Genomic DNA, 17,525 nt, shown 5'->3' with positions numbered 1-17,525 from the left:
CTACAATTATGAGAGAAATGAGTGATCTTGATGGCCATGATGAGTGGGGGAGCAGAAATGGATGAGGTGACTCTGGATAGGCACGCGGGGTGGTGCCCACAGGTCAAACTGGTTACTGGAATGGCTGAGGTGCAGTTTGGTCAGTGGGTACAGTGTGAGTAAATGCTGGACAGGTGAGGTGATTAAGCAGTTAGGTATACGTGACATACACAGCCTCCAAAAAGAAGCAGCAATCAGGACCAAGGTAATAAGCAGAAGTGCTCCGAGAAAACCATTTAATAATGACTCATCATAATAAAGCTAACAGGAAAACAAAAACTAATGCAGCCATCTATTATTTAGTAAGTGTGTTTTTCTTTCTTTTGTTCTTTTCATCTTTATTTGTGCTAAGCATTTTACTGACTGGAGTCATTCAATGTCAATAATAAATTAGATATTTTTATAATTTGCAGATTTAAAGATAAAGAATCTAAATCACGGAAGATAAAGAAACTTGACCAAATTGACACAAGACATTGCATAACAAAATCAGGATACAGCACCAAACATTTTCATTCTAAACTCTACAACCTTGACAACATGATAAACAAGCGTGCATACATAATTCTCTTGCAGGTTTCCAAATTCTTTCTGCAGTTGTTTAGACTCACAGCCCTCTATCATTCTTTGAAACATTTAGTGTCATAGTTTCATATCTGGTACCATTTTTTCCTGATTTTGTCATTCTGTGCATAACCAAGGGAGGCGTCTTTATGAAATTTTTTGAGCTAATTAAATCTTTCAATGCTCCCACATTATGTATAGAATGGAACGAAACTACCAGCCGGTTTACCCAGGCCTGCAGCTGATGCAGTCTTGTGCTTATATAACACCTCCCGCCCGTAGTCACACATGACACTTTCTACTTACTGTGCTTGCAGGGCCATGGAGCCAAGCTACGCAGGGCCACTGCATCAACAGATGACCAGGGCCGGGGAATTAGCTCAGTGACACAGCACCTGCCTGGCAAGTGCAAGGTCCTGAGTTCCATTCCTGGTACCAAAACAAAAAGACAAACAACTGCACAAAAAGGAAAACCAGATGGCCGTGGTTGCTGAGCCTGTAATTCTGCACCCCCTCATGAAATAAGGGTACCATTGTCAGGTAAAGGACACAGTGTCTAGTTCCACTCTAATTGCATAGAAATCACATTTTAGAAAATGACCAGTATGTTCCAAATATCATGCTAAATATTATTTATTATTTATCTAAAATTCAAATGTAAGTGCTTTGTATTTATATTTGCTAAAATAAGTAATTCTGTATGGATGAAGATATGTATAGGTTTCTGGAATGATTTTGTCTCATCTATAAAAGCAAGAGTGTCTGGAACGATAAGAAATTCTACTCTTGTTCCACATGGTAGACATCACGAGGCTCACACTGAGGGTTTACATCACTGCAGCGGCCGGAGAGGAACAAAGAGAGAAGACACAGGTGACTCTTCACTCCCAGTAACTGATCAGAAGCCTACCTTCCGTAAGAGCCATATGTGAATTCATATTATTTGCCACTTATGGCTTCTTAAATGTTGTAGGCACTTTACAATCAATCTTGTCCCAGTCCACTTTAATCATCACCAACTCTGGGAATGTGACTTCCAGTCCTTCCAACTATTTGTAATCCCTGAACATTCCATGTTTATCATAATTTTTGGATGCTCCCTTCCACTTCCATATATTTCTCAAGATTAAAAAAAGTATATATTAATGTAAGCACCACACTGTGATACAGTCACATATATAACACAATGTTTAAATAATGTAAGTAAAAGTGTCTCCCCAAATATTTACTGCTTGTGGAAACCGTTTGTAATCACTTGTTCAGGTGTTTTGAGATAAACAGCACAAAATCATTATCAAAAACCGTTGTACCTTGCAGCAGCACTGCAGAACTTCCTTTTCTGTTTTCACTGTGTCTCCACACTTCCCTTCAGTCCACCTCTAAAATTAGGACCTGGAAATAATTTTGCATGACAGCATTCATATTTTCAATAGCTCATGAACTCACTCCACACAGCTTTGGTGAATCTGCACAGCATGTTAGACAGCAAATACTCTACACAATTGTAATGTGAATAGCACTGTTAGCCTTAACAAGCTTGCAGACTGATGGCGTACCTGAACCTCAATCAAAGAGTTAGACTGGGACTTAAATTCAACTATGGAAAACAATGTCAAAAATACAGGAGAATGTAACACAGTGAGTGAGGATGAATTTAACTTTAAACATCTACAGGCCTCGAAGTTCCTCTCAAGAAAGATGTGTAGGAATGTGTTAAAAGAGAGAGAGATGTGACTAAATTCGGGGCTGAAGAAAAAGAACCCCCCCCCCAGGGGAAGGACTGTCATATGCAGAGGGTTTGGAAGAGGAAAAGTCGCTGCTTAGGGTAAGGCACCAATGTCCATGTGTCAGTGGTTTGGAGGGCGAGTACCCTATGGGGCTTTGATCCCTGCGGTTGTAGTAAAGTTTATTTTGAGTAAAGGAATACAGATGTTGGATGAAGAACCCTGGTTTACTCTGGTGGACCCAACATAATCCAAGCCTGGAGTGCTGAGCCAGTAAAAGGGATGGAAGCAGACAGCAGGCTGATGCAATTGCTGGCAGCGAGCCACTCACGAGGCGCTTGGTATCTCTTAAACCTGAAAAAACATAGAAATGGGCCTCCACACTGACCTCAGGAATAACAACTCCCCACAAGAGACTTCAATGCAGCTTCTTGAGTTTCATTTCAGATTTCTAACCCCTCCAACTGTGGGATGGTTCATTTGTGTTGTTCTAAGGCATCAGCTCTGAGACTCTGGTTAATAGTAGCCATATGGATAATCTGATACACAGAAACAGGAGTTGAAGCCACAGAATGTTCTTATCTACAGAGCCCAAACCTTTACAAAATTTAAAGCAAGGATGGGCATGATTAGAGGTGTTTAAAAGGCTTCTTTAGCTGCTGGCTGTGAAATTAACTAGAAATACTGACATGGATTCCAGTGGACCCACTACCAAGCAGAAGTGAAGTTAGCATGGGCCAGGGTTGTTGCAGGGATGATACAGAGAGAGTCACATCTGAGAAATTTAGGGGCTATACTTTCATTAATTTGAAACCTTTTTATGGGGAGTAATGGAGAAGGAGGTGCTATGGTTTATTTCCATATAACTAATGAGAGACTGAGTGCAGTCTGGCCTAGAGGCTAAGTGGAGATCAAGAGAGGTACTCTCTTAATTTTATAGAACTGTGAGGTAGTCTAAGAAGAGAAAATATGTAGTGAGGACCTGGGCTATGTGTCCAACTTTAGAAGAATTAATACAGCCTGGAAACACACATGTGGGATAACGTGGCACTCGAGGCTATAGAAATTAATGGTAACATCTAGGGAAGGAAAGCAGAGAGTGAATTAGGCAATCCTAGGACCTGGATCATCAGTGCTCAATGTCATCTAGGACAGGAGCAGGTACACTACAGCCCGTAGGTCAGGTCCAGACTGATTCCTGCTTTGTAACTAAAGCTGTATTGGAATACAGGGTGGTTCAGCTGTTCGCATCCTGTCTACGGCATCTTTCCATGCTGTGGAAGAATTGAGTAATCCCAACAGAGACCATTTAGCCTGTAAGCCTAAAATATTTATTGTCTGACTCTTAGGTCTTATTGTAATTATTTTACTGGTTTATACTTTGGAATTAATTTTATCCTATTCTCTGCTCTTCAAAATGCATTTTAGATGTCAACAAATTTTGTCACTTTCTTTCTAATTATACTTTTATCTGTCACAAAGACCAGATGTTCTTAGAGTAGAGACTGCATCTTGTTTGAATCTGCAGCCATGGAGCCAGAAAGAACCCACAGCCCATAATACGGGTATGAATTCACAGAGAATCTCAGCCAATGCATCGTTCACTCCAGGACATTTTCAGCGATCACATTATGTATGCTTTTTGTGACTAATGGCAAAGTAAAATTTAAAAAGATTTGTACAGTTGGGGAAATGAGATAAAGTACCCACCTAACTACAAAGAAGTTTATTTTATTTTGTTTTATTTTAATAACATGATTCAGAATTACACAGACATCCTTATTATTCTGTGAAGATTGGCTTTCCTTGCCAAGTCTAATTTGTGGTCAGTTGGTTAAAAATTTAGCTTTTGGGGAAACATTCAAATGCCGGGGAAACAAGTTTTGGAAAACATACAAGTTTTTGAGGCAAAAAATCGTGCAGAATCACAATAACATTTTAAATGTTATAGATAAAATTAATATTTTATCTGATATATGTAGTGATTATACACAAAGCCAAAATATTAAAATTTCGTAGAAATAATTTGGACTGTCGAAAATTTGAGATGATATATACAAATTTATATTTTATGGAGGTATATCTACTTTGAGATCATACATAACAGAGATTTTGGAAATTATCAAACTTTTATTTTTTTAAATCATTGAAAACAGGGGGTTGGGGGTTTAGCTCAGCGGCATAAGCACCTGCCTTGTAAGCAGGCGGTCGTGAGTTCGATCCCTGGTACCGATAAAAATGAAAAAGACCAAAAATCATTGAAAACAGAATCTTTGTCTTGGAGTTTGCTTAGTGAAGTGCTGATCACCCAGATATACTACATCTGGATTCATATACAGCATGTTAGAAATGGAGTGATCCAGTGATACTGAATATCCCTTGATCTAAACAAGAGATATTTCCCTAACCCAATAGTATTTCCTGTTTCAATATCACCTTTCTGGGACTAGTTTTATGTTAGTGCACTTGGGAACCCACCACTAGGCACCATCTGGATTAATTCTGCTCTATGGGTGCCTAACCACTCCTCTGTGCTTCCACTGCATAATACTCTGATTCCTATCATTGCACTTGTATTAAATTTAAGTCACATTTGTAGCTCTGTGTGTTTCATTATTTATGTGATCACACCGTCCTTTGACAACCTCAAGCCTTTACTGACACACAACAGTAAACATTTGTTTAGTTCACAGTACACAGGGATTTTCTTAACTGTGCTGGGCTCAAGTGTCTGAGCTGTGCTCCAGATTAGTAAGGAGACCCTGCTGTTCCTAGCTGGCAGTTGTCTGTGCCCCCTGATCTAAGTCCCCAAGGACTGCGATAACACAATTCTCTTCCATGTATTTCATCTTCTACCAGAGGCAGGCAAACCCTAACATATCCTCGTGACCATAGCAAAGAATGAGAGAGAACAAGCCCAGTTAGGCAGGTTTTGCTCAGATATTTACTTGTTCACGTAAAGATTATTTAGGGAAAGCTAGTGAGATATCTCTATCTAGCGTCAAGATAGAATGGTTCCCACTTTTGGTAATGATAGAGACCTGCAGGGTCACACTGCAAAAACACAAATGTACAGAGAGGTGGGTAGAGCCGTTCAGTCAATTAGTCCATAGGAAAATGCCGTTAATCTGAAGTTTTCAATGACATGGGTTTCAGTGCCAAACTAGATGGATTCAGATCACACTTCTCCTTCTTAAATGTGAGACAAATGGAGATGAACAATTTCATCCTTCTATAGCTTGGTTTCTTCATTCAAAAAATTAGAATAATAATATTGTACACCACATAGACTTACTGTAAGATTAAAATAGGTTAAAGGGCTCACAATTAAATATACTAGAGAAAAATACTTAATCAATTTATTTCAAAGCAGTAATGATAGTGCTTGAATTATGAGTAAGATGTCTAGCTGGATTTTCAATTGAATTAAGGGTGATATACTGAGAGAAATGGAGTATGTATATCCCGTAGTACCCAAATCTTAATTTTGACAAATCCTAAATTTCAAAAATAAGCCTAAGGAAAGATTAAATTATGTTCATAAAACCATTCTATGCAGGTGCTTCTGATCAAAGGAATCTTTTTTCCATGTACCTAAATTAGAATATAGCACAGATAAACATTTGGTGAAAATTAGTTCCAGAATCTAAAGAAGTGACACTTCCATTAAACATCTGAGATGTTCCTGCAGACCATGGGGATATCATAGATGCTGTGATGAGCACCCAGATCCTCATTCAGAAATAAAGAACTTCATACCCTAACTGCCGGGAGAACTTCCTAGAAACAGCCTCAACTGTCACTCCTCCCTCTAACAGTCACCTCAAGGGAGCAGTGTGCCCAATGTCATCCCTTCTCTGAGGTGGTCAGAAGCCAAACAAAGCAAGCTCATGGAACTCTAAACCCCTTAATGCCAACACAAGATGACTATAAACCACCGTCCTAGGTGTAGAAATCCCCAGTCAACCAGGGAGGTCTGAAGATTCCACCATGCCTGCATCACAGCTTGATCTCTCCCTTAAGTTCTGCTTCTTTCCTTTTTCACCTGTTAACTCGTGAAGATGCCTTAATAACCTCTGCATGTGAGTCTCTACCTCAGCCAGCTTCCTAGTGAACTCAATCAGAGGCTTTTACCATGGGTTGGAAGAAAACACATGGAATAGTTTGGAGTGACTGTCAGTTTACAGTGCCTTCGGCAACACATTTCAAGCATAAGTACCTTTTATAAATTGATAACATTCACTTCATTACCGAAAAATAGTTTCCTCACGAGAGCTTTCGTATATTACACTTTCCTGGTGTGGGTTGGTCATAGTTCATTTTTCCCTCCTAGCAATTCATGGGGAACACCTCACCATTCTTCTAATGTATTCTGAATTCATGGTAGTTTGGGGGCTGGACTTTTTTATTTCTGAAAACACATTGCTCTTTATACAGTCTTGCACATTGTAGATGCTTGCTGAATAATTAAGTGTGAGACTCTATTAATGAACTGAGGGAGAAATGAATACAGTTTTACCCTGAATGACTTCTGAGGTATAAAATTATGCACAGACACTGAAATCAAAACACTCAACTAATGACAATCTGAATATTGACGTGTATGCAAAAATCCACAGCTGGTGAAAAGTAGCAAAATTTCAGAAAAGAGTTGGAAGCAGAACCCCAGCAATAGTATTGGCCATCTGAAAGCAGGATCATGTAATCTATTTTAGGCAAGCAATTGTACCAAATGACAAAAGCCCATTTTGATGTATTACTTGACAGTGTCATTTTGTGTTGACCTTGCATTAGAAGATGAGGCCCCTGGCAGCTGTGCATTTAAAAATCATGAATGATAAATTGAAAGGCCAATATAATGGTGAGCAGGTTCCACTGCTGGACACCATAACTTAGCCACCTGTATTATGTTGTGTATTAGCCTGCTTTTTGTTGCTGTAATAAAATACTTGATGTCACCTAACTGCACAAAGGCCAAGAGTTTATTTAGCTCACAGTTTTGGAAGCTGAGCATCCAAAAAGAGAGATGCAAGCTCCAATGAGGACCCTTGTGGCATCCCCTTGTAAAGGATGGTAGTGACAGAGACACGCGGAGGGAGGGAGAGAGAGACAGAGAGATTGCATCTTGAAACAGGAAGAGATCATGCTATCAGTGGTGTATGGAACACAGATTAGATTCCACATGTTAAGTATTTTACAGTGTGCAACCAAGAACCAAGCTTTCCCCAAATGAGCATATTAAGGACAGACCACATCCAAGCCGTCATATTTGGTTTCCCAAAACCTTGATGTACATTGTCCCCTTCTTCAGTCACACTCTCCACCATGATTAATTAAATAATTTGATGTTATAAATTCAACCAGTCCTTTAGACTGATTCTTTCTCGGGGTCTTCATCCCCTAGAGGAGAACTGCTTAGTGTGGCACAAAAGATGCATCACAGTGTGATGCATACAATCGTAATTTCCAGCACATAAACTGATTCTACTTGAGAATAGAGTGAAAATATATGGGGAAGAGACACAGAAGTGTGAAGAGGGAAGTGAGTTGGAGAAAGAGGGATGGGGAGGAGGAAGAGAGGAGAGGAGGGAGAGATTGGACAGGAGAAGAGAGGAGAGGAGTCCAGAGGAGGGGAAGGGAAAGCAAGGAAGGGAAAGAAAGAGATGGAGACACAGAGGGGGAAAAGGGGAGAGGGAATAGAGAGAGAGGAGAGTAGAATCTTTGACTACATTGCTTAAATCTGCATTTGATAATGATGTAATTAAAATCTTTCCTCAGACGCCCCATGCTGCAACTACATGAATCACTTTTTGAAATTACTGTACCTACGTTCTGCCATTGCTTCTGCAGCCTGAGTGAGGCACCATATATGCTATAAAATTTATTTTGGAATTGTGCAATCTACTTGCTCTGCTTGAAAGGCTGTCCTGTCTTTTTCTATGGGGTCAAATCCTACTTGTTCTTTAAACCCAATACAAGTATCAGCATGTCTGAGAACAGCTTCTCAAACCTTCCTGGCCTGCACTTAACCTGGGATTCATGCTTTCTCCGACAGTGCTGTGTCTGCATCACAGTCCGTTTCTCCAGCTATTAATGTAGAAATAGAGTGTGTATTTGCTATATGCTGGCTTCTCTCCTTTTGCCAGAGCTCTGCAAGCTCTTTAAGGATTATGAAGTTTTCTTATGTAATCCTTTTGATTCCTATGTTCTGGCTGAAGGAAAGTGTTAAACGTTTATTGACTGTGGGTTACTCCTCCTGTTCACAAGATTCAAGACTCTCCTCAGTCTAGCATAAGGTACAGCTCTCAGTGTTTCTCCCTAGTATATTTGCTTCCTACACATTATTGGTTAGTTAGGATAAAGTGCAGGAGCTTGTACATGAGAAATGATTTAATCATTTTGAACTATTACACTAAGTTCAGAGGAAAACCAGTGTTTTAGCCTTCTCGTTATTTTCTCTGACTCCTTTGGTCATCCACTCAGCATGTAGATAGCCTCATACACTTAAATGTATACTGCTTTTTCCACACATATGGCTTTTCTGTCTTCTGCTCATTACAAATAGTAGGCAACCCTCAAAACATATTGAAAATGACTTTGCTGAGACTAGAATGGCTAATGAAGAAATCTGATTATACAGAACAGCATGACAGAAATGCTCATGCAAGAATTTTCAGGAAGTAGAGAAGATACAAGAGCTGCTTCTCTCCAGCAGGGTGAGAATTCTAATTTAATGTGCATACCTAGATCTGATCTTCTTGGCATCACATGCTAATTGAATTATACATTTTTTCAGTCAGTTTAGAGACATTGATGAATGGAAAATAGGTTCATTTAATTTTCAGATGATCAAAGGGACATATGCTTAGAAGCAATAATATTATGCTCCTTTGAAATACTTACAGTTTCATGAAATAGCTGAAACCCAATTTTTGTTTATTTGATTTTCATATAAAAGCTAAAGCAGAACAGAAATTTATGCTTTGACTAGAGTTGAGACCAGCCAAAAAAGCTATGTGATAGGGTTTTTGTTTGTTTGTTTGTCTTTTTTTTTTTTTTTTTTTTTTTTTGAGACAGCGTCTTACTTACTATGCAGTTCAGGCTGGTCTTGAGCTCACTTTGTAATCTAAGCTGGTCTCAAACTTGCAACAATCTTCCTGCTTCAGTCTTCCATGTACTGGGACTACAGTTGTGTGCCATCACATCTGGCTTTTATGATAGGTTATTATTTCAGTATTTAACTTGAGTATCTTATTTTGGGTTGTCATTTAATAAGAAATTAAGATAAAGTTTTAAGTGCAAGTTGTTAACATATGAATAGAAGAAAACCCTGGTAGGTAATTGGAAAAGTAAACAGCATTTGGCAGTATGATGAATTAATTAATGGTCATCTTAGGTGACCTGAGTCAGCATGGTAGACTAGCTGAGGACTGTGTCCAAACAGCATAAAGCAAGAACAGGAAGAGTAGAGTGCATGCTGTTGATTTTCCTGGAGAAGATTGCCACAGGTGGTTTTAGTGGTACAAACTCAGCTGCTCTCCTTATAGGAGGGCTTGGGTTCTTTCTGTTACTGGGGACAGCTCCTGTTCTCTTTGGGAGAGCTCTGGTCTCTTCTTCTTGGGTGTCACTCCCTGGCTCCAGTGCAGATCCTTCAGCCCTCTGCCACAGATTCTTCACCCCAGTTCAGCTTCCAACACTGCCCCTCAGGTCTTTCTGGTACAGCTCTTTGATACAGACTTATGTGAGACATTGCGTTGGGCTCGGGGTCTCTTGCTGGACTTAAGGAAGACATTGTGATAGGGTCAAGATTCTTAACTGGATTCTTCAGATTTTTTTTTTTTTTTTGATTCTTCAGGTCTTTAGTGCACAGACAGATCTCTTGCAGTCTTCTGCATTTGAAATTTTGTGTGAATATTATAAAATAATTCTGTAAATCTTATGTCCTGTATTAAATCTGTTCCCTGGCAGAACCTGACTGCATCAAGGCAAAGAGATTTTCAAGGGGCACCATTATGGTAGTTTGATTATGGTGAATCACCATAGTTTCATCACATTTTGTAAACTCCAGAAGCTCAAATGAAGCACACATCTCAAAGTTACCGTCTACAAGGATGAAGACAGAGGGGGTATTCATGCACCAACTTGCATCTGTTTATGAGGTGGGAAATTTTAACCACACATTTGAATATACTATGATACTCAAAACAAACTCTGGACTTGAGGAAACAAAAGCCTTGGTAACCTGGCTAGTGCTATTTTTGCTGGAGGATGACACCTGACAGCACCATAATGTGAGGAGGACATCAAATGCAAGAGCCAGGGGGTGAGTTTGATCCAACATTCTTTTAGGAATAAAATGATTATTATGACAACATGCCCAAACTGTGAATAGCAGATTTATAACCATAAGCTAAGAGTCAGGACAGGAAACAAGAGTTGTGATTAGGAGCCATGTGGAAAACAGGGCTTTTGTTTCTGGCCATCTACATCTCTTCTTAAATAATCATAGAGAACCTGAACAAACATAGGTATCTGTGAAACACTAGAAATGAAAGTAAATGGAACCATTTCACGTACTTCTAATCCTCTGCAACCAGTCCACACAGGTTTCTTGGGATAGAGATTCTTCAATAGCTGTCTTTTAAACAATCTTCCCAAGAGTCAATGCCTTGGCGTGATTCTCCCTAATTTCACTCCTCACCCACCCCATGACAAAGCACACCTCCTTTATTCTGCTCGGTGTCATGGGTGGTTTTGTGTTTATGTGACTTCACCTCCTGGGATAGTGCATGGTGTCCTCAGTGGCTGGAATCCTCCATGAGGCCTTTGGCCCCACAGTACCTCAGATCCAGGCCCACATATTGGAGTCTCCTCTGCTTGCTGGTGGAGAAAGGATGCACAGGAGTTTGGCCAAAACTCTTCATTGTGTTCTTGGCCATACACGGGGATGAGTTTCATTCTATGTGAGGCTGGGTTTATAAACTGGATAGACAAATACTAAGCCGATACTTGAAAAATCCTGAGGTTTGAGCCAGAACTGTCTGTCCAGATGGGCCCATGGATTTTTCCATTCAATGAACAAATGTTTCAGACATCCTTAATCTCACCAAATACTAGGAATCCAGTGTATGAAGAGACTCTTGAAAGAGAGGCTCATAGAGAAAACAACACTAAATTTTAATGACAGGAGTGAACAGAAGTACAATGGAGCACAATATGGGCAACACAGAAGCCAGAGGCTGTTTGCCTTTGATGGCTGCCTCCTGCCCACCATGCCCATCCAACTCTGTGAGCCTTCTCCATGGGCCAGGGAAACCAGCACCTCCAGCTGAAACATGAAGATTATCATTAATATTTTGCAAGTCTACTATTAGCTATGGGCAATATGACCAAATATTCATGTATTCCTGAATTAAACCACATGGCCCCCAGAAATGAAAGCTCTACCCTATACATTCCTTTCCCTAAATTCTCCCACTGTACCATTTTTTCTCATTTGTATTTAAAATTACCTTCAGGCTTTATAATCTCAAAGACAATTTCATAAATCTCAACGTTTCACTAATGGTTTCCCATTAGATTTATTCTGCTATTTATTTATCTTTCTGATTTTAAGGTTTTGTATATCTTTCAAGAGATCTTCAGATCTTAAATCAGTTTGGATTAAGTCCAGCTATAAGAGTTAAAGGAACAATGAGAAACTAGTTTAAACAAGCTTAGTAAGTGTGCAGAAATGATATGGTGGCTGCACATTGTTGTGAACCCATATTTCCTTTTTCTTGAAGTTTCTTCATCAAATGCTGCCATGTATGAGGCGGCTTCCTGGCCCCTGGAGGCTTGAGAGCATACCTTAGCTAGAACAAAAGTGAAGAAGACAGAGGACTTGGTTGTTTTCATTCACCATGAATTATAAAAGGTACATTCATCAACATCCCTACATTTCGCTGGCCAAGTAAAGGAAGCCTGGGGAATCTGTGTGGGTCAACATGCACCCTGCTAAAATTTGTTTTCTCTGCCCCTAAGGTAAAAGGGAGAAATGGAAATGGTGAAGTGCTGAGTCTGGCCTAAAACACAAATTCTAGTTAAAAGATAAGAATAAAAATAATAATAAAAACTATTCTACCTTAGAAGTAGAAAAAGGAAAGATACACTTAACTCCATAAATAAAGCTCAATAATAAAGATATATTAGGTGATATGATACTTAATAGGAGCACGGCCAACAGCCCTGATCGTCTTAAGAGTACAGCAAGAAAAATTAAAAAAACAGAGACAAGCATATAATTGCATCACTGACTAAGAAGTCAGCATCTCCAAATGAGTTCTCCTCCACTCTCAAAGCAGCCCCTATTTATTAGTTGTATGCAGGGATAGGTGGGGCTAGCAAAGGATTACAATTCATCAGAAGACTCAGCCGCAAGAGGGCACAGATATTCATATGCTAACAAGTGTTTTGTCCTTGATTATAATCCCAGGATGATTCAGGAGTGTTGGGAGCCGCAGCCCCGAGCCCGGTCGCCTCACTTGGCGGACGTGAGGCCTGTAGTAAAGAGTGAGGCCTGAGGTAGATTACCCCTCCCATCGAATATGCTAGTTTCCTGCTTACCGCGTAAACAACCCGCTCAACAATATAGTCTGCCTGGCAACTGATGATGTTAGCCAATCAGCTTGCCTTGCTTACTTTAACATGATTGGACACTGTACCCGTATATATACTGGTGCCACCCCTGGGAGGAAGTAGAAGCCAGGTAGAAGCCCGGAAGTAGAAGCCCAGAAGGAGCCGCAGAGAGCGGACCGATAGAGGCTTCGGGGCAGACTGAAGCACAAGAGGAGCCGCGGAGAGCGGACCAAAGGAGGCTTCAGCTGGGAGAACCCAGGGCAGGCTGTACGGAGAAGAAAAATAAAAAGAAAAGGTTGTCCACTACCAGACTGTGTCGTGTGTCCTTCCTGCCGGCCGGGAGCGGACATCGACATTTGGAGGCCCGCCCGGGGACTGATCACCCCCGAGACGTGGAAGTGGACAACGCTCCAGTACAGAGCTGCGAGACAGGTGAGTTGGGGATAAGCCTGGGCTCTGGGTGGCGCGCACCTACAGGGCTTTTAGACTCCCCTCAGGCTCACGCGTAAGTGGCGGATTCCTTGGGCCTCACGCGGTGAGTAACATATTAAAAAATGGGAAACATGCTAGGTAGCGGCACTAAGAGCGAGGGTGGTTGTGGAGAAAGCTCTCAAGAGCTTACAAAAGTATGCAGGGTATCTGAGCAGGCCCAGTCAGGGAGCTCCCGAGAGGGGTCCGTCAAGGGGAACAAGGATGCTAAGGAGGAGGACGGGGCTCTAGCCTCGGAGTCGTCTGACTCCGAGGACGAGGGAAAGTTGAATGGCAAGGAGGCCAAAGAGACCAGCTGTCAGGAGCCTAAATCGCTCAATAAGGAGTCGCAGGGTTCTTTTCCAGCGTTGCCCCGCGAATTGCGCTCTGCTCAACCTGGTCTGCGGAAGAGTAGAGAGCTCCTGAGTGCGCCCCGGCGCGAGAGGGAGGCAGAGCCTTCCGCCCCACCTCGGGGGCCGTTTCCGGAGGCGATCCCTCGCCACGAGGCGGCCGCCTGGGAGCCCCCCCCCCTTTTGTCAGAACAGGAAGTGATGCACGGGCCCCCATTCTCCGACCAATCACGGCCGCTGTCTTATGCTCCGCCGCCGGCAGGTCGGTATTTTCACAGGTGGCTTTGGCAGGGGAGACGCTTGTTTCATGAGGTACATCCACCACCTGGGATGGATAGTGACCCCTATGGGATATTTCCTGTACAAGTGGCTATAGGCCAGGGACGCAATGTACGGGAGCCTTTTGAGATAAAGCAGATTAGAGAACTTAAAAATGCAGTTACAACTTTTGGGCCGACTGCGCCTTACACCATTGCCATGCTGGAGAATCTGTCTTCTGGGCCCCTCACCCCCGCGGACTGGATTCAGCTGGCGGGGGCGTGTCTGCCCTCGGGTGGTTACCTGGATTGGCGAGCCTGGTATGCAGAGTCCTCTGCAGAGCAGGCTGAGAGAAACGCCAATCGGGGAGACCGGGGGTGGAACAAGAGAATGCTTGTGGGAGAGGGTCGGCGCGCTGATGGTCAGACTCGGTTCCCCGGCGCTCTCTGGCGGGGAGGAGATAGAGAGCCATCCGCTCCGCCCTGGAGCTCTTTTCTAAAAGCGGCTCCCCGCCGAGAGGCCGCCACAGGAAACCCTCCCTTCCCTCAGCCGGCACAGGAAGTGACGCCCCGTTTCACTCTGTCGCGACCGCAGTCTTATGACGTCGCGCCGCTGGGCAGACGGTATTTTCATGGGCGGCTACTCTGCCGAGCAGGCTGAGAAAAACGCCGGTCGAGGAAAAAGGGGCTGGGGATTTAGCTCAGCGGCTTAAGCGCCTGCCTTGCAAGTGTGCAGTTGTTAGTTCGATCCCTGGTACTAATAAAAAAAAAAAAAAAAAAAAAAAAAAAAAAAAAAAAAAAAAAAAACGAAAAAGATAAAAATAAAAAATAAAAAACAAAAAGGGGGAGTAAACCCTCGAGGTTTGATCCCTGGTGATGTTTGGCAGATGGACATCACACATATACAGGAGTTTGGGACTCTTAAATATGTTCATGTTTCCACAGACACCTGTTCTCGCGTCATATTTGCAACAGCAGAAACAGGTGAAAAAGTGTCTAATGTGATCAATCATTGCCTGGCGGCTTGGGCCGCATGGGGCAAACCAAAAATATTAAAAACTGATAATGGACCAGCCTATATAGGCAAAGCTTTCAATGAGTTCTGCAAAATGATGGAGGTTCAATTAAAACATGGTATCCCATACAATCCCCAAGGTCAAGGAATCATTGAGAGGGCTCATAGAAGCCTCAAAGAAATTTTACAAAAACAAAAAGGGGGAGTAGGCCAAGGCCTGGCCCCAAAGGCACGATTATCCATGGCACTATTCACACACAATTTTTTAAATTTAAATAATGATAATCGCTCCCCAGCTGTGGAGCACTGCAACCCTTCCCCCAACCATAAAGGGTGGGTGAAGTGGAAAGATGTCCTGACAGGACAATGGATGGGCCCGGATCCGGTAATCAGCTGGAACCGAGGCGCGGTTTGTGTTTTCCCACAGGAACCGGGACGAGAACCACTGTGGATACCGGAGAGACTGACACGGGCAACAAAGCCCTCGACTGAAGATCAGACCTGCCCTACTGGAGATCCATCACAGACCAACCAACAAGATGAATAGAAATAGCGGTAGCCCGAAATGGACAAAAAGATCCTCAGGCATATGCATGGCTTGCTCGATTGGCCCACGACCGAGTCTAGATATGGCGGGCATCCTTCATTCTCCTCCATAAGGTGACAATACACAGCAGGGTAGATGAGTCAATGACGGGTAAGAGCGTGCCTCCCCAGCATGACTCGACCTAAGCCAGGCCCTACCCCATCCTGCACGTAAGCCGCTGGACTGTTAGATGCTGCCCAGGTCTAAATTTCTCTCCGAGGGGATTTCTTTACGGAGAGGAAATGAGTGCAAGCTTGTGTGCATCCAGGTTCCGTCCAGTTTGTGCCTGGCCCTAGAAAAAGGACGAGGGCCTCAGGGCCTTGGCAGACCATGGGACGGCCGACCAGGGTCTAAGCCAAGGACCTACGGTGGGCCTACGCATAGGGCATAAGCCTCTGCACCCAGTCCAGGAAGGGCTACGATGCGCACATTCATAAAAAATAAAAAAGGGGGAGATGTTGGGAGCCGCAGCCCCGAGCCCGGTCGCCTCACTTGGCGGACGTGAGGCCTGTAGTAAAGAGTGAGGCCTGAGGTAGATTACCCCTCCCATCGAATATGCTAGTTTCCTGCTTACCGCGTAAACAACCCGCTCAACAATATAGTCTGCCTGGCAACTGATGATGTTAGCCAATCAGCTTGCCTTGCTTACTTTAACATGATTGGACACTGTACCCGTATATATACTGGTGCCACCCCTGGGAGGAAGTAGAAGCCAGGTAGAAGCCCGGAAGTAGAAGCCCAGAAGGAGCCGCAGAGAGCGGACCGATAGAGGCTTCGGGGCAGACTGAAGCACAAGAGGAGCCGCGGAGAGCGGACCAAAGGAGGCTTCAGCTGGGAGAACCCAGGGCAGGCTGTACGGAGAAGGAAAATAAAAAGAAAAGGTTGTCCACTACCAGACTGTGTCGTGTGTCCTTCCTGCCGGCCGGGAGCGGACATCGACACAGGAGGGTGTGGATGATCATATGGTAAGGTGAATCAGTGGGAAATCTCAAATAAGAGGTGTTGATTATTCCAGGCCACCATTTTATCATCTCTGGGAAGTATGCCAAACTAGCCATTGTGGATTAGTGGTCCTCAGCAATACTGAGCCAAACAAGATGAACACAAGGCAAGAAAGCGCATGGAAATATGTCCAGCGTATCGAGTCATTAGGGGAATGCAAGTCCATTGCACACTGAGATACTATTAAATGGATCACATGGAAAAAACTTGATAATACAAAGTAATGGCCAGATGTAGATCAATTAGGAATTTCATCCATGACTGACAGAAATGTAAGCAGAATTTAGCCACTTTAGGGCAACATGGACAGTTCCTTCTAATGTTAAACATATATTTCTCAAAAGACCCAATAATTATCCTCCAAAATAGAACCTAAATGAAATAAAAACAGTAGTTCATATTAATTCCCATACATGACTGTTTACAAAGGATTTCACATTATGACCAAAACTGGAAATAAGCCAAATGTCACTTAACTAGAAAATGTACATAAGATCATAAGAAACACATAGGACCACAAAGTTATGGTACAGGCAAAGATAAAATGAAAAAAAAAATATTGGAACTTGCAACAAAACAGACAAGCTTAAAATTCACCAAACCAGATGAATGACACATACCTCAAAAGTCTATGCATTCTCATGTGTTTTAAACGATATTGTGAAAACAGCAAAACTAAAGGGACAAAGCCTAGATCAGTCATTGGCAGGAGCTAACCATTGGGAGCATCGAATAGGATTGTTCCACTTATTCGCTCAAATTTAGAACTGACTACTTCCCTTAGGGAAGGGTATATCTATGCTCTGTATGAGGCAAGGAGAGAGCAAAGGAGGATAAGACCAGAAGAGCAGTCTTAAGAATAGATGTAACCCAGGACACATGCCTGTAAGATTTCCCAACGCT

General features: G+C 42.5%; 1 protein-coding gene across 1 annotated transcript in view; it reads left to right on the top strand.

Moving 5' to 3' along the window:
* Positions 1-16,512, top strand: part of LOC134471460 (uncharacterized) — a 69,794-nt gene extending 53,282 nt beyond the window's left edge. Inside the window, exons 2-3 of the mRNA XM_063230353.1 lie at positions 13,130-13,376; positions 13,766-16,512. Of these exons, the coding sequence (XP_063086423.1) occupies positions 13,130-13,376; positions 13,766-14,680 (1,162 nt within the window). The 3' untranslated portion in view covers positions 14,681-16,512. The remainder of the gene's footprint in view (positions 1-13,129; positions 13,377-13,765) is intronic.
* The last annotated feature ends 1,013 nt before the right edge of the window (positions 16,513-17,525 follow it).

The sequence above is a fragment of the Cavia porcellus genome, unplaced genomic scaffold (genome assembly GCF_034190915.1).
Source record: "Cavia porcellus strain 051 isolate PalLab524CR breed Dunkin Hartley unplaced genomic scaffold, mCavPor4.1 scaffold_18, whole genome shotgun sequence".
Classification (NCBI taxonomy): Eukaryota; Metazoa; Chordata; class Mammalia; order Rodentia; family Caviidae; genus Cavia; species Cavia porcellus.
The sequence above is the reverse complement of the archived record's forward strand: the minus strand, read 5'-3'. Positions and strand labels throughout refer to the sequence as shown.